The 20,270-nt window shown below is 50.3% G+C and overlaps 1 protein-coding gene across 2 annotated transcripts; it reads right to left on the reverse strand.

Annotated features, from left to right (window-relative positions):
- Positions 1–512: 512 nt before the first annotated feature.
- Positions 513–18,561, reverse strand: SCARB2 (scavenger receptor class B member 2). 2 transcript variants are annotated; one of them, XM_084204813.1, is made up of 13 exons: positions 18,391–18,561; positions 13,468–13,625; positions 9,628–9,775; positions 8,349–8,537; positions 7,653–7,744; positions 7,295–7,414; positions 6,356–6,534; positions 6,074–6,192; positions 5,354–5,427; positions 4,543–4,594; positions 3,807–3,965; positions 3,574–3,644; positions 513–2,487 (listed from the first exon to the last, which is right to left on the reverse strand). In XM_084204813.1, exons 1-12 carry the CDS (start codon positions 18,505–18,507, stop codon positions 3,615–3,617), a joined length of 1,437 nt encoding a protein of 478 aa, XP_084060939.1. In that variant the 5' UTR covers positions 18,508–18,561; the 3' UTR covers positions 513–2,487; positions 3,574–3,614. The 2 variants fall into 2 exon arrangements, with proteins under 2 accessions (XP_084060939.1, XP_084060938.1); XM_084204812.1 differs by lacking the exon at positions 3,574–3,644 and having other exon boundaries at positions 516–2,487; positions 18,391–18,560.
- Positions 18,562–20,270: the final 1,709 nt, after the last annotated feature.

Here is a 20,270-nt window from a genome sequence, read left to right on the forward strand (position 1 = left end):
ACGGAGGTGGCGGAGTCTCCCTCTCTGGGCACATTCCCGTGGCAGCTGCACCCAGAGCATGCCACGGTGCTGGGAAAAGCAGAGCAGAGCCAGGCCCAGAGCGTTTTCCCAGGGTCATTCCCAGAAAACAAGATTTGGGGTCACAGTGCTACTGCAGAATCCCAGGAGGGCTTGGTCTGGAAGGCTCCTTCAAGCCCATCGTGCTATGGCCCATGCCATGTATGGAAAATGTCGAAATAATATTGGCTTTTGCATTTCTGTATTAGCCTATGCATGGTGTTAGCCATTACAAGTATTTAGAAATAGTATCAATGATAACTCTTTTTAGCTAGCATGCTAATATAGTATAAGCTATCAGTTTAAGCATGCACTGTGATGCTTATAGAAATAGTGGTGTAATTAATTTAATATCTGCGTATCCCTCATGGAAATAATAGTGTGGTGAATGTACTGTGTTATAGACCTTAGCAAAACATAAGATGTTAAAAAAAAAGAGGCTTTTGAGTTACTAAAAACACTGTAAGGCCATGAACTGACCAACCTGTCCAAGTGGTAAGATAACCAACACAAACCACAGCACTGGAAGACAATTAGAAAATACCACGTTAAATTTAAGGAGGACAGACCAAATCTTTATCAGGGGATGTGAAACAGCAGGATGGAGACACAAGAAAAAATAATACATATTGACCTGACACCCAGGATGTCATGCAGATAAGCTGGATCATGAAGAAGTCAAACAAAGGAGTTCCCAAAACATCACAAGGTTCACAAGAACATTTGAATAATGCATGGAACTCATGAATAAGCATGTACCTCATCGCTGTAACAGTATAAAGATAACACTGTGTATACACTGGGGTGTTCTTTGGCTGTTGGCCAGGAGCACCGCAGCACTGGAAATATTGTCCCTTTTTTATCCTATTATTATTAAACTACTCAAAATTCTAAGCAGTGAATTCTGTTTTCCGCACATGGGCAGGGACACCTTCCACCATCCCAGGCTGCTCCAAGGCCCGTCCAGCCTGACCTTGGACACTTGCAGGGATCCAGGGGCAGCTGCAGCTCCTCTGCAGAATCCATTCCAGGGCCTCCCCACGTCACTGGGAAGAAACCAAAGCAGCAGCCAGGACAAAGACCCCAAACCAAGCCCAAGCAATGCAAACCCCACGCCCCTCTTTAGAAGACAGTTACACACTTGGAACACGTAGGAAAGACATTCTGTGCTGTCCTTGTGAGCCAGCAAAGGCCTCCTGAGGATAAAGGAATGCCCCGTATCTCTCCAAGGCTGTCACCATGGAGACGCAATGAAGGAGAGAAAGTTGGAAGATACGGACTCTAGCTGGCTCACAGAACCACGTGGCTCCTTGGTCACCCACTGAGAACTTTGTTTCTCTCTTATAACCAATGGGCAGTGAATGTGTGCGTTGAGTAAATGTAAATATCTTGAAAAAGGCATAAAAGCAACATGTTGCTGTAATAAATCTCTCTTGCACCCTTCTGATGGAGTTGTGGTACTTTGTGCTGTGCCATGTGTACAATGACAGGAACACGCATTTCACTACCTAATGGAAACATTCCTCCAGGAGAATATTCGTTTAATTGGGAAGTGGGGGAGGAACCTTGGTGACTTTTAACACAAGTTTCTGCTTGACAAGTAAAAAAGTGTCAGGAGTTCTCAGGACCCTGTCCATAACGCGGAGGGGCGCTCTCCCAAACACACCAAGTCTGCATTCCCAGCAAACCCCCACAGCACCACCCACTGGCTGTGTTCCCTGCAGCCCAGGAACACGGCCGAGCTGTGGTGCCTTAAGCTGCAGAACAAAGCCCTCACCCGAAGGATAAAAGCCTGGCTAGCAAGCAGAGTGGGAACACGGAGGTGCTCTGCATGGAGAAGCACTTTTTTCCAGCCACTGGCTCGGTCCCACGTGGAGCTGCAGCTCTGGGGCGGCTCAGCTGCACACTGTGCTGTGACAGGAGCAAGGACACCAGTGACAAACACTCCGAGTGTGCTGCAGTGAGGACACATGATGGACAGGGCAGCAGCCAGCCCACGGCCCGTGTGTCCCTGTCCCAGGGCCATCCAGGAGCCCACTGCGTTCCCAGAGGGCCATCCACACTCCCAAGGCTGTTGGCAATGCCACCCGTGTGGCCCCCGTAGGGAACCGGGCCGGCTCGTGGTGCTGATCCTCTGTGGCTGCCAGTGCGGGTACAAACAGAGGGCAGGGCTGAGAAAAGCAGGATCCAGAGCGGTTTGCAAATGGAGTTTGGAAGTTGTGACGTAGCTGAGAGAAAAGTCTCCTCCCTGGCTGACAGCGCAGACTCCCTTCCACCTCTGCCCCACCAAAAGTGGCGCTGGACACGAGCGTGGCTCCACAGGGGACAGCTGGTGTTAGGTCAGCTCTAATCGTTTGTTCTCCAAGCTCACAGGGGGGATAAAACCTACTAAGACGTCCTGATGAGGGGGGACCTCTCTTCTTCCGTGCTCTGCAAGAACAAAACCACAGCAAGTGAAACGTGGCCATCAGAGACCTTCTGCCGTGGGAAGCTGGGCTGGCCAGGCTCCAAGCAGGGAAAGGAAAAGCTCCTACTTCTAAGGACAATTCCATCTAAGACAGCCAGGGATGCACTAAGGAAGCACCAGAGGGTGGGTGGCAGCTTGGGCAGGGCCCTGCTGCAGCCCCTGACACAGGAGGGGAGGCCAGAACCAGCCAGGGAGCACAAGAAGAGCTGCAGACTGCTGCATTACTTCTGCTTGCAGGAAAAGTAACAAAAAACAAAGCAGGAAAAGCATGGAATGCAGCTGTCCCTTTGTCACTTTGACCCCTGCAGAGTGTTCCAGCACATCCAAGAGAGCTGGTTTGAAGCTGTGCGTGTAGGGTGGGGCAGGAACTCCCAGGACAGGCCTTGGGACACCCTGGCTGAGCTGCTGGCAGCACAGGCAGGCTCAGAAGGAAAGGAAAAAGGACCAGTCTCTCCTGCACAGGAAACATGCAATCCCATGGGGATGGGATGGCAGTGGGACCCACCGATCCAGAGGGGTTCCCCCGGCACAGAGGAAAGTTGTAAGACAGCATTTAGGGAACACCAAACACACGAGAGCACAGTAAGCCCACAGCAACTATGAGGAGAAAACAGCCTCCTAGAGAACCCAGGCTATTCCTCTAATCAAAGGCTCCACACCTGGGGCCATCTGAGCCCTGTTATGGTGAAATGTTGGCATCAGCTTTCGCCCTGACAGGCACATTAATGCCAGCATGGCATCTTGGGACAGAAGTGCTCATAAACAGATTTACAGGCTGTCTTGTAAACAGACAACACTGGAGAATACTTCCTGCTGCTGCTGCTGTCCGTGCAATTCATCTGTTCTTTGGCCACAAATCTGCATCGTGATTCTGGGAAATAATCCACTGGCACAACGCAGTTCTTCTGCTGAGAACACTGACACCAACTAAATCTGTCCTCAGATATGGTGGAGTTTTTGCATCTTATCCTTCAGGGTCCTCTAGACAGGCTGATTTATTTCACTACTGTTGGCAAGGGAATTGGGCACAGAGACAGGACCTGCCTTACCAGGCTTCTCGGATTAACTCCGCTCCTTTGCTTTGGCGCGTTTATTCTGAGTCTATTAAAACTTCCCCTCCCTAGAAAGGTCATTCCCAACAAAAACAATATAAAAACACGTGCAGAAAGACACCAAAAGGTAAAATCAATCACAAAAAAAAAAAAAAAAAAAAAAGAGCTACATCAAATGCAGGCAGATGGACAGCAAGCAAAGAGCAAAGACAAATGCAAGTGCTGCTTACCTCTTCAGTTATCCTCTGGGACCTGCATGCCAGCACAATGAAAACAATCCCAAACACAATCCCCAGAGCCATGATTACAAAGGGGATCCCAGTCACAACACTGGCTTCCAGCAGGACGTGCCTGAGTTTGCTGGCAGATGCTTCATCAATCAGAACACTCTGGAGCAGAGAAAGATAAAGAGGAAATTAAAAAAAAACAAACAAACCCAAACCTTTATTTATTTCTGTGCTTTCTATAAGATCACTTCTGTGAAGGGCAAGGAAGTGACACTCCCACAACTCTCCACCACTGCTTCCTGACATACTTTCCCCCTAAAATTCTTCCAGAGGGCAGAGGGATCACCTAGTCTGTATTTCAAAGGAAAACAGGGATTTTTAACTTTTGGTTTAGGAATAGACTAACACCAACTGATTCGGTGATTCGACTACAGCACAGGAATATTCCCAGCAGATGACTCAGGAAAAGGTGTGATCTCCTGAAGTCCTGCCTCTGTCTGAGGACCCCTTTCCCTCATGGCCTACTCCTTTAAAAGGAGTGTCCGAGAGGGTTTGGCAGGGCAGAAATTAACACTACAACAAACAGCAGGAGGCTGTTAGTTAACAAACAGCAACAGCTTCCTAGCTATTGCTGTACAAACAACAAGAAAATCTGCATTTTCTTTTCTGGCTGGCTCAGAGGGTATTTCTGCAAGCATTAACATGCCACAATGTTGGAAAGACAGGCAAAACTATTTACCTCATTTATATACATCACTGGGAAAATCAGTGTTCGGATGTTGCCGGTTTCACTGCATGGAAAAAAAAAATTATGGTTTGTAACTTTTCCACCCGAGGGTTGTGAAGACAGATTATACAAGAATAATGAAGAAGGAAAGTGTCCCTAAGAAACCTCCGGGCTGTTCCTTTTGCTGAGGATTTTCAGCTCCCTGCTGGAGTAGGACAACCTCAATCTCAGAGATGGATAAATTCTGGTTTGGGAGCAGGGCGTATTCTGGGACATTGTGGGCAGTGAAAGACAGGGATCCATCCAGGGCTCATTAGTAACTGAGTGACGGATTTGTGCCAGGCAGCAGGACTTGAGCTAGGCTGATGTATTGAAGGTTACTCCTACTTGTAAAACACAGGAACTATTGTCCAAGCGACACGGGGACAGCAGCAAAAATCCCCCAACAGCTGGCACCGGTGGAATCCCAGCTCAGGCAGGAGCTGAGGTACTGTGACAGCTCCTGGGCACTGGGAAACAACTGAGTCTCCCAAGGGGACTGGGCAGATAAAATACTTATGTTGTAGTTATTACAGCCAAGCTGTGCCAGGAAACATCAGGAGGAGTAGCTGCCATACAGCATTCTTTACTCTGCAGGTGGAACTACAGAATCTGCTTGATCTGTGAGAGGGGAGCGTATTGCCCCTTAGAACTGAGATTTGATTGGACTTCTCTCTCTCACACTTGCTGTCTCCCCCCCATATTCCATCAGAACACTGCAGAAGAAATCATGCCGAACATCAGCTTAGATATGAGACTCCACCCAGCAGCAGAGAACACTCACAAAAATTCAGGTAATTTTCGGACGTGAACGTTGACCTGCATGCGCTTGGCTGCCTGCAAGACGAGCCCTGTCAGCTGGGGAAAAAAAGGGATCAGTGTTAAAAAACCCAGCCATGGTGAAAGAATGAGAACTGTGAGAACACAGGAAGAACCTGGTACACACCACACAGCAGGATCTGCACCGGAGCTGAGGAGAGCAGCTGTGGAATTTCCTCCCGCTTTAGCTGCACATAACAGCCCGATGAGTCAGAGCACTGTTTCTGTAAACCAGGCAGGTCGTGACTGTGCTCTTTTCCTTGACCCACATTTGTCTGTGGGGGTGTAAAGATCACTGCTGTACTGGTTTTAGCTGGGAGAGAATTAATTTTCTCCACAGCAGCTGGCATCAGGCTCTGTTTTGGAGCCCTGATGAAAACAGCGTGGGTAAGGCAGGGATGTTCCAGTGATTGCTGAGCAGCGCTTGCACAGCTCCAGGCCTTTTCTGTTTCTCACACTGCCCTGCCTGTGGGTGGGTGGGGTATGTGAGACACTGCACCACTGCAGGGGACAGGGACAGGACAGCTGACCCAAAGTGCCCAAAGGGATCTCCCATTCCATCCAGCATCATGGAACTACTACAGATTCTGTGAGGTCAACAAAACCCACCACACAAGGAGATGACCTGAACCCAGGTGTTTGGATCCATTCACCTACAGAACCCTTGAAAAAAGGTTGCACTTACGGGATTGATGTCCAGAAACGTCTCATGGTATTCTTTTCTGGGATTCATGCCCTCTATGTCCTCTACAAACTTTGGATCCGCCTGGTAAAAATGCGGAGCTGACAGAAATATTGGAGCACCTGGAACACGAGAACACCGAGTGACCACCAAAACCAAAGGCCGAGCAGGACTGGGGCAAGCCTTGGAGGACCCCAGAGCTCTGAGCTGTTTCCAGAGAGGGGAAGGGGGCACTGCGGAGCCCCAAAGCCCAGGGGCTGTGGGCCAGGGGCAGCGGGGCCGTACCCTGCTTGCAGACGCTGACGTTGAGCACGCCGGTGCCAGGGCAGTTGCCGGCGGGCACGCAGAAGCCGGCGTTGGCCGGGTTCACCGAGGTGTTGGCGAACACCATGGAGGAGGGCACGAAGCGGAACGTGGGCACGCCGGCCACGGCTCCCGAGCTGTCGTACACCAGGAACAGGGACCTGCGGGGAAGCAGAGTGGGGCCAGGCGTGTCAGGCCGCAGCAGCGCTGAGCCCGGCCGCACGCGTGCCCCTGCTGATGCCCCGGCCTGCAGTCCCACCACGCTCTGATGGGCAAACACACATCCCAGCTTCCTGCTGCTGCACACAACAGAGGGTCCCACCACTGCCGCATGTGGCGTGAGTGCCGGTACTCTGCTGGGAGGAACCACGGTCGTGGAAGGCAGAACAATCTGGCAGTCCTGAATTTAGCCTAACACGTGTCTGTATTGATTTAAATAACTCCCAGTCGGTTTTGTTCTTCAAGCACTGGGAAATCGGCAAGAGGGGACACAAGGTATAACATAAGGAAGGAAAGGCCAAGGTTTCCTTGGTACATTTCAGAGAGTATCATATAAATTCATGAATCTCTGAAGAGGGCAACCTGGATTTTCTGAAAAAGCACAACACAGAGGAAAACTTTGGAGGAAAGAAGCTTAAGGAAAGCTCATATAAATCCTTCCATTCCCCTTGCAGGCCAGTCTGTTCTTGCAGTTTTCTTCCAAATTCTCACTTCAGAAATCTTCATTTTGAAATAACACATCCTTAACTGCAGACTGGGAGGGTTTTTTGTAACTCTCACCCTTCCCACCATGAATAAATGCAACACTGTGAGTGTTAAATGAAATCACAGGAGGAGAAGCACCAGCCTAACATGGCACCTGGAGAGGAATGGACATAAATGCTCTGCTTTGAAGCCAGAGTGCCACTGTCTTCTCCTCACCTGCAGAAATCTGAAGAAAAGATGTAAATGTTCTCATCTTTGCTGATCAGCGGGTGAAAGGACGTCCCATCTGTGCCATTGATCATGTTACATGCCTCTGTTGTCCACCAGCTCAAGGACCTGAGCAAAGGGAAGCAAAGAGAGCAAGGGCTAAAAGATGTCCGAGCAGCAGTCAGACCATGCCAGCTCCTGGCCTATGGGAATCAGACCTGTACAGAGCCAACTCCCCCTGCCTCAGCTCTGCTAACGACAAAAGGGACTGAAATGGGTTCAAGTTGCACTTGCATTCTCTTTAAACTGGCACCAGGCAAACAAGGGGCAGATTGTGACAGAGGCAACAGTATACTGAGAGACTTACTCTTTTCCTTTCCACTCCACAATCCTGGAGAAGTTCAGGTAGTTCGTCTCCCCACTCAGAAAAACGTATTCTCCATCATCAGTTCCGTTCATCTGCAAACAGATGCAGGAACTTTCAGTGGCTCCCCTCATCCTGAGGCACCTGGCTGGTCACTGCAACAGGGTGGCAGGACTCGAAGCTGTCACCACTCCAAATCCACCCCAGGAGTGATGGACTGCCTCTGAGAGCTGTGCAGTTCATTGAACTCCACCCTGAACAGGAATGAGGTGGAAGCGACTGGGAAAGATCCTTACACCTCCCAAAGGCAGGAAATACAACACCGGATGAGCCTTTTCTCCCTTTCAGGGCTGCCCCTGAATAAAGAGCCCTCAGGAGGAAGATAACCCCACAGAAATAACCTCAGCACTGCAGAAACAGGCAGCAAGGATTTCTCCCAGACCAAAATGACATGCACTGACCAGAAACACTGTGCAAGCCAGGAATGGCTCCAGCACAGAACTAACATCTAATTTCAATCAATTCCTAAGGAAATCAGGACATTTTTTGGCAGTTTGCACACGTGGCCCCACAAAGGCCATGTTATTCAAGCGAGCACAGGCAATAGTGGAGGACGCTGTCCTTGGAAAGCTCATGCATCCCTCCCATGCAGTGCCACCATCCCCCAGGGACAGCAGCAGCAGCATGACCATGGGTTACCTTGCTGAAGAGCCCGAAGACGGGGTCGATCTCGGGGTGCAGGACGTGGATGGTGGAGAGCAGCCTGTCCCTGTAGCCCCAGAGCAGCTCGTGCACGCTGTGCACGGTGAACAGCGACTCCTGGTACAGCAGCAGCAGCACCTCCGTGGCGAACTGCAGAGGGGTTGACCTGGTCCACTCCATGGCAGTCTGCCAGGGCATTGGAATGAGGGAGCAATGGTCAGATTTGCTGGGCAGTAAACCATCAGCTGCATCCAGGCACAGACGCTTCCCACCGCTGCGCACTCGTTTCCCCAAAGTTCAAACATTTATTTCCTTTTCAGCTGACAACAGGCCTTTAAAGAGGTCATAACAAAAGGAGGGCACTTCTTTGGGCTAACCAAGCTGTGGTTCTTCTTGTACTGCCTGTTACAGTACATCACAGCCAAAAATCTGAAGGAGAGATAATCCTTACCACCACGAGATGCCTGGGAGGAATTGAAAACACAGGGTCTGTATTGTCTGCAACTTTCAGTTAAGCGGAGTTCTATCTACTACTACATACAGGGCATTTCTGGACTCATTCATAAAATCAGGCATTTTTGGAAATGCTGGGGGAAAAGTGGAAATGAAGGTACCCTGCAACTGAAACTAAACCAGGATGGTGAGCAAAGGCTGAATGACACCCCCAAGTATTTGAGTACAGGCTGAGTGCCTCTATGACAGCTTGGGATCTGCTCATTCCCACGCTACCCCTGTATAAGACCAAAATAATGGTCTGCCTGTGATCACTATGGGACTCTTTTTCACCTAGTGCAGTCTGGGGGTGCATTTTTGATTTTAGTTTCATTCAGCTCCATCTGCTCTACTATAGTTTGCTTCTGGTTTGAGAAGCAGACTTGGAGGCAGCTTCTCCAAATGTGACAAAATAACCCCAAGCATTCCCAGCTCCCTCAAGCAGAAGCCAGAGTTCCTCCAGGCATTTGACATCACTGATTCCCTGGTTTCACTGACTCATGGAAGCCCAGCAAGCCTGATTTCCCCTTATCCCTGGAGAGTGTGTGATCTCGTAGCACCAAGGGAAGGCACTGCAGAGATGTGAGGGGAGGGGGAAACAAAATAAGGCCCCCATAACAGTCCAGCCCCAAAGTGAGACCAGCATCTGCCCAGGACACAAGCTGCCTCTCTTGTTCTTCCATCACGTTCATCCACCACAAAGGGAGAGCCAGGATGAAGCAACACACTGCTCCTTCTGAGGTGTGTCAGGATGAATTCCAAGCAGGAATGAAAGAGAACTCACCACTGCAGGGATATTTACTGTCCTGATCAGGTCCACTTCAGGGTCTCCCACTGACTTCTCAGGTTCAAATACATAAGTCTTTGGGTTTAGAGCAGACACTTTGGTTCCATTGTCCAAGAACTGGACGTGCACTCTTGGCCTGTATTCCCTGAAAGACGAGAGTTTGTTGTCTAATTGAGTTAAACAAGTAGACACAGCATTAATCACAATTAACTTACGGATTTTCTACTGCTTTAAGCACATAAAGGGTGGCATTTTCAGTTCTTTAGAAGCAGATTCCCTCACTGACACAAACTCTCTGCTGTGTCTGTGTGAGCTGAGTCATACCTCAGGGGGCATTCCCAAAAATACCGCCATGTGTGTTAATTGCGCTTTGTATTTTTGCCTCATCTTTAAAAACCTCAAAGGAAGGACAACAATTTCAGACGGCTCAGAAGGATTTAGAGGCACCAGATATGAGATTGCCCTGAAGTCCAGCTCGAAAACGAAACTTCTGCCTCTGCTGCAGGCAAAATCCACTCCCAGAAAGATGAAGGCTGCGTGTCTGTCATGGGCCTGACCTAAGAACCCAGCAGAATCCTTCTGCCGCCTTCAGAGCACATGGCACCAGGGCTTACATGTGGCACGACCACAGAACAAGCCTCATTTTAGTTCTTCTCCTTTAATTCTTGGGCAGGAACCCTGGGCACAAGAGAAATTCAACTGTTTTTTGCTGTTTTTGCTGTTCACTAGCCATGGCCTGGGAGGTTGCTGCTGTTCCTGTCTAAGCACTCAGACAGCAAAACTCAGGATTGCTGACAGACCAGTCCAATTGGCAGGGAACATCAAACACTACCTGCTATCCGATGAGAACGTCAGATCCTAATTACCCTGACACACACATCAGGAGCACAAGTCAATTTGCATTGCCATTAGCACTTGGCCAACCGGGATTCTGCAGCTCTGCAGAGCAGGCTGACACACACGTGGCTCCAGCAAACCCCAAAAGGGAAATGGCAGCGGGCTGCTCACCGCCTGGCACACTCAGGAGGGGAAACTCCTCCTGTTTCCTCAGCCTGCAGTGACTCAGGAGCCTGCTGACTTTCACATTTGCCTGGGGAACGTCAAGTCACAAGATGTGAGGGAGAATTGTTCTGCCAGATGTTGTGCTCTGCCGTTCTGCGTTCAGTTTGGATGGAGATTCTGTCCTGGCTGCACTGGATCCATCAGTGCAGCTTCACAACAGGCTGCATTACTCTGGTTCAGCTTTCACATCTAAAGCAAACTGGAAAAGCCTGCAAAACTACTGCTATTAGAAACCAGCCACTTCCCATCTTCCTTATCCTAAGTCCTCTACCACTCCCCAGCATCCCTGCCACCCAGGAACATTTTGGTCTGGCAACACTTCCAGCTTGACTTGGCAAGACCCTCTTGGACAGCAATCTATTTTATACCCCAGGGCTGGAACTGAGGGGATGGAAATGGACAGCTGCGAAACGCTTCCTAAAATAGGCCAGGAGTAACCTGAGACGCCTCTCCAGCTCTGGAGAAGAAAATAATACTCCCTGATGAGGGATATGAGTAGGAGGTTACAAAGGCTCTAAGATGTTGAAGTTAAAAAGTTGTAAATGTGTGCAAGACCAGACAATATTCCAGTGCTCTTTGGGACCCAGCAGGCTTGGGCAGATAGGCAGCTTGAACCTTGTAATTACTTATTTTACATGCTGCCAGCTCAACGTCCAGGATTTAAAAACACCAGCACCACTATGTTTTCAGTACAGAATCTGCCTCAAGTGCTTTACAGTGTATGCTGGTGAAGAGTCTGAGCTGCAGGATGAGACTCTCTGGAACCCTCCGTCTCACTGACTGGATTTTTTTCCCTCTGCTTGTCTGGCCCAGTTCACCCCCAGCCTTTCTCCAAACACCCTGTTTAATAAAAACACGGAGCCACGCACTTCACATTTGTGCATTTTGGGTGTTCAGCCATGTGCTAAGGCCAAATGAGGCTTCAGTGCTTTGCCACACAGGGCCTGTGGAAGCAGCGAGAGGTTTCTTCCCTGGCTGGAGCATGCAGTGTGGGTGGAACAGCCCTCCCTGTGCTCCCACATGCCTCCTCTCCCCCCACCAACCAGTGACAGCCCACTGCAGCCACAGCCAGGCCAGGCTTACAGAACCTGCTGCAAGAGAGCTCTCCACTTCCTAACTTGTCATTCTTCCTCTATCAGACAGAGCAGAGCACAGAGGAATCCTGTCCAGACATGCCAGAATGAGGCCGAGCAAACCAGCCAGAAGCAGCTGGAATGTGCAGCCTCTTCCCTTCCCTTCCCTTCCCTCCCTGTCCCCACCAAGAACACCTCAGGGAGGGCCGGCGTCAGGGACCTGATGCAGGCAGCCCTTGGTGTGGGATGCAGGGAAAGGCTCTCCCAGCAAAGCAGCAGCTCAGGCTGGGCCTCCCCTGGGGCAGGGACCAGCCCAGCCACTACAGCACCAGCCCCAGCCCCAGCCCCATCCACCCTGCTGAGCTCCCCCGTGGGCCAGGTGCAGCTTCCCAAACCAGGCTGCGTCGGACACCCAGGAGAGACTCAGGGCTAAGGAAAGGGAAAGAAGAAGCTGGCAAAGAGGGCTGAATGCCAGCCTGTGTGGTGCCCTGCAGCTCTGTGAACCCTGGAGCTGGTCCTGTTCATCTTCCTGACACAGAACACATTGCTGACTGATGCCCAGTGTTACCCTACACACACACCTGAAGGAAAGCTTGGGAACTTGAGAGCTCGTGGGTCATCTTTTCTCCAGCTCTACTGGCTCCTGTCATAGCAGGGATTTTGCCAAAGTACCAGATGGAGTTTGCCAGGACTAAACAGACACAGGTCTGGAATGCAGAGGAGACAGGGGAAGGAATTGTTGGTAGGGGGAGAAGGGAAGCTGAAGTGTGCGAAGAAGAAACTGAAAGGCAAGAGATAACACAGAAATCGAGGCTACCACAAAGGCTTCTGCTTTCATTCCAGCACTTTCCCAAATACAAGAGATTCTGATAATTTTGCAGCTTAGGTAAGGACAGTTCCTTCTGGCACTGAGCCCGTGGCCGGCCTGGATGAGCCTGTGTGACCAGAAGTGAGGCTGACAGTCCAGAAGCCACCTTCATGCTGTGGTGATGAGTTCCCCATCACAGCAGCACTCCCAGGACCACAGCCCTTCCTGCCACAGGCCTGCTCCTGGCTGACATGGCTGCAGGCAGCTGAGCACATCACAGCTCTAAAGGAAAACTCATTTGTAAGGGAACTTTCAAAGCTCTCCATGGCACACAGGACAGCTCTAGGAGCTGGACAGTGTTTAACATTGCACATGGCCTTAGTAAATCCATCAGTAAAAATGAGAGATAGGTTTAAAAGCTAAGCAGGCTTTCCAGGGAGGGTTGGATCGGGAAGACCCTTTTAGTACCACTCTAAATGTTCCTCTGGCCTCATTTTACCCATGTGGATGGTGCAACTCCAGCTAGGAACCAATTCCTGAGTGAGCATGAGTCACACTTTTGTGCAACACTCCTCTCTCCCCAGCCTCCCAAATATCCCCCAGCTCACAAGACAGCAGGCCAGGATGCATCAACTTCCTCTGTGTCCAGCAGTGAAGAACAGCAGCACACCAGCAAAACTTGGCCCAAAATCTGACACAAGTCACTTCAGAGGCCTCATCTGAAAGCAGCTGCAAATGTCAGTGCTGTCTGTGTGGGCTGTGACCATGCTCCCCTGGATAAACCTCCCCTCACACATTAACACCTAGGTTTTCTCTCAGGACAGGATCCCAAGCCTTCTGGATTCCCCCCACAGCAGAGTTTTTGTGGAGTGTGGAACTCCTGAAAGGTCCTACCTGTAGGTGTATGGTCCTATCTCCTCCACGAGAGGAGTGGCACCTTGGAGCACTTCCAAAGGATTTGTCACATTGAAGAAGTAGAACTGCATGTAGACTGGGGGGGGAGGGTCCTCCCAGGCCTCAAAGGTTTCTGTGCCATTCTTCAGGACTGTTCCCTGAAACAAGAGAAAGGCAAATCAGCTGCTGATGCTATCATACTGCATGGCACTGACAGGAGAGAGAGGAATTCCATACCCCAGGAACAGCACAGGCAGTAAGACTCAAGAGGGACCCCAGTTCTAGATCTGCTTTACTTTGGAGCAGCTCACCCAACATCAACCAACCCAGGCACCTGCTCTCCTGGCCACAGGCCAGGGGCAGCACTGCTTGCTTTGTAGTTCCACCCCTCCCCACAGATAATTGTGCCTGGCGTCTTTCAGAAGGGAGACTGATCAGCTATTACTCAGCAATCCTGTCTCCTTTCCTGCATCAGTAAAAACCTCCACCTGGTGCAAGACACCACAAAATGTGCCAACATTACTGATAAAAGTACAACTCAGTGCTGGGAGGCCAAAAGAGTCCTGGCCTCGATGATTTCTTTGCCCAAGAATGTCAGATTCCAACACAGCTGCGAGACTCTGTCTCCCAAGCAATCAGACTTTGTTTTTCAGTGGCCTGTGAGCAAAACTGTGAGTGACAAATTGCTTTCATATAAACACTCTAGGATTTGTGCCTTTCCAAGGTCTTGGAATAGGGGAAAGACTATTCTCCCTCTGTCTTTAATTTCTTTCCTCCAGCCATGTCAGCACCTGCATCTCCAGCCCCACGGTGTGCCAGTCTATTTGGTAACCAAGCTATAAGCCATTATTTATAACAGAAGCACTTAGGAAATGAAACACTAATTCCCTTGCCTCAGTGATACTCCTTATCAGTGTATACACCTTATATAGCAAGTCACAACCACACCTGTCACGTAGAGCTCTGAAACAGCGGTTTCCATCTCTCACTGTATTACTGTCCCATTTTGGATAAAATTCACCCCCCCTATAAAGCATCCCCACCACCAAAACCATGGCTCTTCATGTAGTTATAGCTCTGGAACTGCTTCAGGGGTCACACAGAGAAATCTGGCTCGCTGAGTAAATGTTCAGGAATAGACACAAAGCAAACTCTGTCTTTGAAAACCACATCACCTGTAGGCGGAAGAAAGGGAGGAGGGGAATGATTTGCAATTAAATGGCTCTCATCAACACTCATTCTTTTTATTCTTGTGAGAAAACAAGTGGAATATTGTGAGTGGAAGCTCAGAAGCAGGGCAGGCTGGACAGCTGCCAGCTCGTGGTCAATGTTCACGGGGTCTTATCAGCCACACTTGCCTCAGGACTCATTCTTGGCCTTCCCACTTAAGGAGGCGTTTTCTCTCCATGGCGACTTTAATTTTGAAGGATGAGATAAAGAGAAGACTGTTTCAAAGACAAACTCGTTGGCAGGAGCTTGGCATGGCAGCAGTAATGCTGAACGTCAGTGAGAGCCAGCCCAGCTGCTGGCACTTTGCACTTGCAGCCTGCTTTCCCCATAGCATTAAATCCCATTTATTCTGTGCACACCTCAAAAATGTATGTGTTTCAGACGCAGTTGGGGAGCTTGGAGCACTTCTCAGGAACTACCAGCACCTCCCATATACAATTTCTTACACAGCCTGATGTTTTTGATCCTGTTTGTTTACGATTTATGCCAAGGAGACTCATCTCTGTATTCACTGGTCATATTCATTCCAGATTTACTTCCCAGATTGCATGGCACAATTTGCATCTCCCACAGAAATTAAGTATCTATTTATAGCTCTGTACAGTGACAGCAAACTTGTGACATTCACAAACTTGTGAGCTGGATTCAGAGAGACTCCCAAAAACTGTCAAATAATGAAACATGGTAAGCTCTTTTCCTCTGATTTTCACCAAATGTTACCAGGGATATTTCAGTTTTTCACAGGATATTACAAGGACATCAAGGCTTCTCCTTTCCAAGTGGAGTCCACGCTCATTTCCAGTGTTCCAAAGCATCCTTCCTGCTGCCTGTATTTATCAGCCAGCCCTGAACCTACAGCTCTCTCATTTGCTGCCGTTGCCTTGCCTTGACTGTGCTTTACACACAGGAAATAAATAGGGAGCTTTCCCTCCCAAATATAACAGCTACTGGCAGTGATGGTGGGAGTGGGAAATGGTACTGAACATTCCTGAAACCTACACAGAAAATGTAATTCCTTTATTTCATTTTATTTCTTGGAACCCCTAAACGTTTTAACTCAAAGATGCCCTTTTATGTGTTCATCTATGACAGAGTTTAACTGCAACTTGTTAAGGTGGTGGGCTAAGTGTTCAGACCAGCATGAGCAGACGTCTCTACTCCTGCACCTTGGGAATGGCCTGCCCCACAGGAGCATCCCAATGGATCCTTCAGCTAAGCCTTCATACCAAACTCCTGAGAGCTCCAGTATTTTGCATTAAACAACAGCTGCAAAAAATGATGAGTACATCGCCTAAATCAAAGGAGAAAACATCTTCCTCATCCTTTTGGGCCTGAAACATTCCAGCCAACTCAGCTCGAGAGATGCCTGGCGACAAGTCCAGGGCAATTTCAAGGGGCTTGAAGAGAAAGAGTTTTCTAAAATTCTCAGCCTAAGAGATGTGGTGTGAGGGAAACACCCAGGCCAACCAAAAGACGGACTTACTCCAAGTCTGAAATGAGGAGCACAGCTCCAAGATTGATTGTGTGTGTGTGTGCATATATATATATTTAACATTAGGTTGTATTCACAAGCTGCACACCTATGGCAATAAATACACCAGCATCTCCCCATCAGAGAGCACAAAGCAACACCACGGGCAGCTGGGGATGCCTTTCGCTTGGGGAAGATTCATCCTTGTTCATTAGAGATTTTTTCCCAGTACTCTCTAGAGTTTCAGGTGCTAGGCCCTGATAACAAACAGGTTTTGGAATTCTGATTGGGATGGCATGTTTAAGTCACAGAAATTTTAAAAAATAGCAAATAAAGAATAAATTAATGAGATTTGAATACCTTCTGGGAAAAGTGCTGCCAGTGTTCTTGTCACAACACATCTGCCCACTGATTTCCAAGGGGATGTGAAGTCTGACAGCAGGTTGGATTCCCACTCTTCCCACACCCTCTCTGTATCCCAGAGCCAGCTTTTGGCTGGAAAGGCTGCTGCACACAACGCCCTGTGAAAGCAGAGCCATCCTCAGCCGTTCCCAGGTGCTGGCTTAGGAGACGCAGGTGCTTCAGCTGCTCCAAAACATGGCTCTCCACTCCAGCTGCACTTGAGACTGCAGACAGCCCTGCTCCAGGACGCCTGGAGCCCTCAAAGGAACAGGGACTCCTTGCAAAAGCTCGGGTCTTGCCCCATTCCAAGGCAAATTGAGATTTGTTTATTTGCACAAGCTTTTCTGAGCTACACAGGCGGTTACACAAGAGACAGCAGCTTTCCCGACTACACACAAATGAGGGGAAGCTCACGTGGGATAAAGCAAACGTGGAGAGCAGCCAGCTCAGCAGAGTGACTGGGAGCAGCCTGCCGTGGGGCTGAAAGCTGCGCTTCCCCAGCCGGGGGGTGTGGCTCCTGCCCAAGGCGCTCGGGGAGCCGGCACCTCTGGCAGGGAGCCGGGCAGAGCATTCCCTGCAATCCAGATGTGTGCCAGCACGAGCTGGAGAGCGGCAGGCAGGAAAGGGAGGCCTGAGCTCTGGAAACTTTATCCTGCATTAGTGCAGGGCCGGCTGAGCGAACACCAAGTCGCTCTTACATAAGTTGCTCCGGGGAAGGAGCAGGCGGCCGGGAGATAATGCGCGTAAGGAGGATCACGCCTAATTCCCGACAGTCCTGCTTGCACCCCACTGCTCTGGCCGCAACAGCGGGAGGAACACTTAGAAGCAGAACTTCTGGGATGCAGGGGAGGGCAGACTCCTTCCCAAGGAGAGCCAAGATCAGGGAGATGGAGCTGCACTTCCAAGGGGCACAACCTGCTGTAAGCTCCATGCCAAATGAACACTGCGCTCGCTAAACCAAACCGATTTGAGACAAGGCAGTTTCCATGGTAGGAATTGTGCCCTGTCAACAGCCCAGAGCAAAGAACAGTAGGTTAGGAGATCACAGATTATCTGGTCACCACTTAGACAACAGCACTGGTCAAATCCCTTCACTGGTTAGCATTCCTGGATTCTCTGTCACAATAAGAGCTAAAATAATATTCCTCAGATAGATAAATAATTGCTCATCACAAAGGAATTCCAAGAGAGTTACTAACACAGTCACTGGGCCACTGCATAAATGCACAGAGCCTCTCTGGGAGAGAAACAAAAGCTTAGGCAGGGAAGGAGCAGTGCAGGCCTCTGCATCCCCAGCAAGGCCAGGACGGCTGTCCCCAAGTGTGGAACACTGGTGAAATGCCTGGTTGCCATCACCCAGCCTGGGGAACCGGCAGACACCACGTGTTCCAGCCCACAGCACCTCTGGCCCTGCTCCAGAGGCCCCAGTAAATGGAGCAGCAGAACAGGTATGAAAGCTGCAAGCAATTTATGATAGAGATGACAAAAAGAAGGGATGCTGGAGGTGCCCCTGCTCCGGAGAGGGCTCCTTGCTACAGCTGCTGCCCCACAGCCAGCAAAGCTGCCTCAAGAAGAGGCATTTTTACCCATTCTCACTCTATTTTCACCCAGCCCAGGAACCAGTGCAGCCTGAGCTCCATTCTGAACCGCAGCCCAGGGTGGTGGTGGGCGGGGGGGTTCACGGCCTAGGGATGCTCTTGCCCACTCACCCACCGGTGCTGCAAGGAGGCAGCCAGCCCCCTCCCTCCTTCCCTCGACTATTTTCAGAAGGAATAAACCGGCAAACAAGGACCGAGCCAGGAAGGCGGCAATGCTTTTACCTGCTTCACCTGCAGATCCACCACCGTCTGGAAGACGTGCGCGACCAGCAGGGAGATGCTGGCGATGAGCAGCGTCATGGCCAGGACCCCCACGGTGACCAGACACAGCGACTTCATGGCTGCTGCTGCTGCTGCCGCCGCCGCCGAGCAGGGAGCGCCGCGGCTCCGCCGGGCTCGGGCTCCGGGGGCGGGCGCACCGCGGGCCCCGCCCGCCAGCGCCGGCAGCAGCCGCCGCTCCCCGCCCTCGGCGCCGCAGCCGCCGCCGCTCCGCCTGGGATGCTCTGCTGTGCCGGGGATGCGCTCCTAGGGATGCTCTCCCGGCTCACCGGGCCCGGGACAACGGATCCCAAAGGAACGGGGGGTGGCTCCTGCCCGCAAGGACTCCTGGCACAGCCGGCAGGCTCCCGCCCGCCGGGGATGGCGCTGCTGGAGCGCCTGGCTCGGTGCGGCGGGCAGCGCCAAAGGGCGTTCTGCAAAACAAGCGGAGCAATTCCACAGCGAGATTACTGGGGGAAAGCTTGAAGGGAGCGTGAAGCGCCTCTAGACTAAATGAGGCATCGCATGGAGCGGATTCTGCCACACTTCGGTGCAGTTCAGATGCCGTACACAGATAACACAGGTCAACCGCTTTTGAAAAAAATCCATCACATCCATGGACCTGCTTTTTCAAAAGCCAGTGGGATGTTGTGCTCCACTTCCCCAGCCAGCACTGCCAGCAGGAGGGAAAGACACCTGCAACATAGCGATGGACGGCATGCCAATCCCCGTGCCCCGCGGCCTTCCTGTGGCACAAGAGGAAGGCGAGCCCTGCGACACAGCGCTGCCATCCCACGCCCCAGCAGCAGCACCGGTGTTCCCCAAGTCACGAGTGGGCTCCCTGTCCAAAGCACGAGGCTGGCAGCTCCCAGCGGCAGCCCGATCCCAGTAATGCCTTCCCGAGCAAGAGGGCAAGGGGCCTATCAGGTGGATTTCCTGCTAGGATGGACTGAAGCATCTTCCCTCATAAAGGCTTCTTCCTGTAATTGTGATTGCAGCAACAGTGTTATGTTACTATGTGCCCTTTTGGATATTTTTGTTTATGAAAGGTTCTGAGGTCACATGTCACAGCTGTTTGGAAAACCAGAATTTTTGTGGTTCCACCCATGCAGTTAAATGTCTTTTTTTTTTTTTTTTTTTTAAGGGAGGGAAAAAAAGGTTGTTCTGGCAGCTTTCTTTCATTTAGATTCTCATTCCAGAGTGGTGTTCTCAGCCCTGTTTCATCACCATTTCTCCAAAAACCAAGAATCAGAGTACATAATTAGAATCCTGTTTTGAAGGCTAATTTGACTACAGCAACAAAACCCTCCCCTTAGAATTCCCATGGAAGAGTCTCTCTGTAACCATAAACCTTCCCTGGCACTGTAAAATATTTTAGCTGAACCCTGGCACAGATATTTATAGATCAAGTAAAGATTCCTACAGAATTTTGGGTTTGATTAGTTCAGGGTTTTGGATTTTTCCATGAAAACCTCCCCATGTGATGCATAGAAGCATATCGTTTCTCCATACGGATTTTCTAGATTCTCAGTGTGAATTATTTTCTTTATTTTGGCAAATCATTTTACCAGGGAAGTGCTCAGCAGCCATGATACACTGCAAACACTCCTGTGAGGAGTGGCTCCAGCTCTGGAGTGCAGCCTGGGAATGCAGTGGGTGCACGGCTGGCTCAAGGCACAGTTGTGTGTCATAACTCCAGATCCCTGAAACAAGCAGGGGCACATCTTCCCTTCCCAGCACCATGATGATGTTACTGAGACAAGAGGAAGACAAGACCCATTCTGGAAAGCATGGACACAGTGAAATTGTCCTGTCCCGTACACTGGGGATATCTTGGATAAACA

The sequence above is a fragment of the Fringilla coelebs genome (assembly GCF_963513975.1).
Source record: "Fringilla coelebs genome assembly, chromosome: 4".
NCBI lineage: Eukaryota > Metazoa > Chordata > Aves > Passeriformes > Fringillidae > Fringilla > Fringilla coelebs.

Bases quoted from the DNA above. Each gene is read 5' to 3' on its own strand.
- SCARB2 (XM_084204812.1), bottom strand. From the start codon at position 18,507: ATGAAGTCGCTGTGTCTGGTCACCGTGGGGGTCCTGGCCATGACGCTG. The intron at 6,193-6,355 runs GTACGGCCCCGC...CTCGTGTTCCAG, and splicing joins CGTCAGCGTCTGCAAGCAGG to GTGCTCCAATATTTCTGTCA. The intron at 5,428-6,073 runs GTAAGTGCAACC...TTTTTTCCCCAG, and splicing joins CGTTTCTGGACATCAATCCC to CTGACAGGGCTCGTCTTGCA.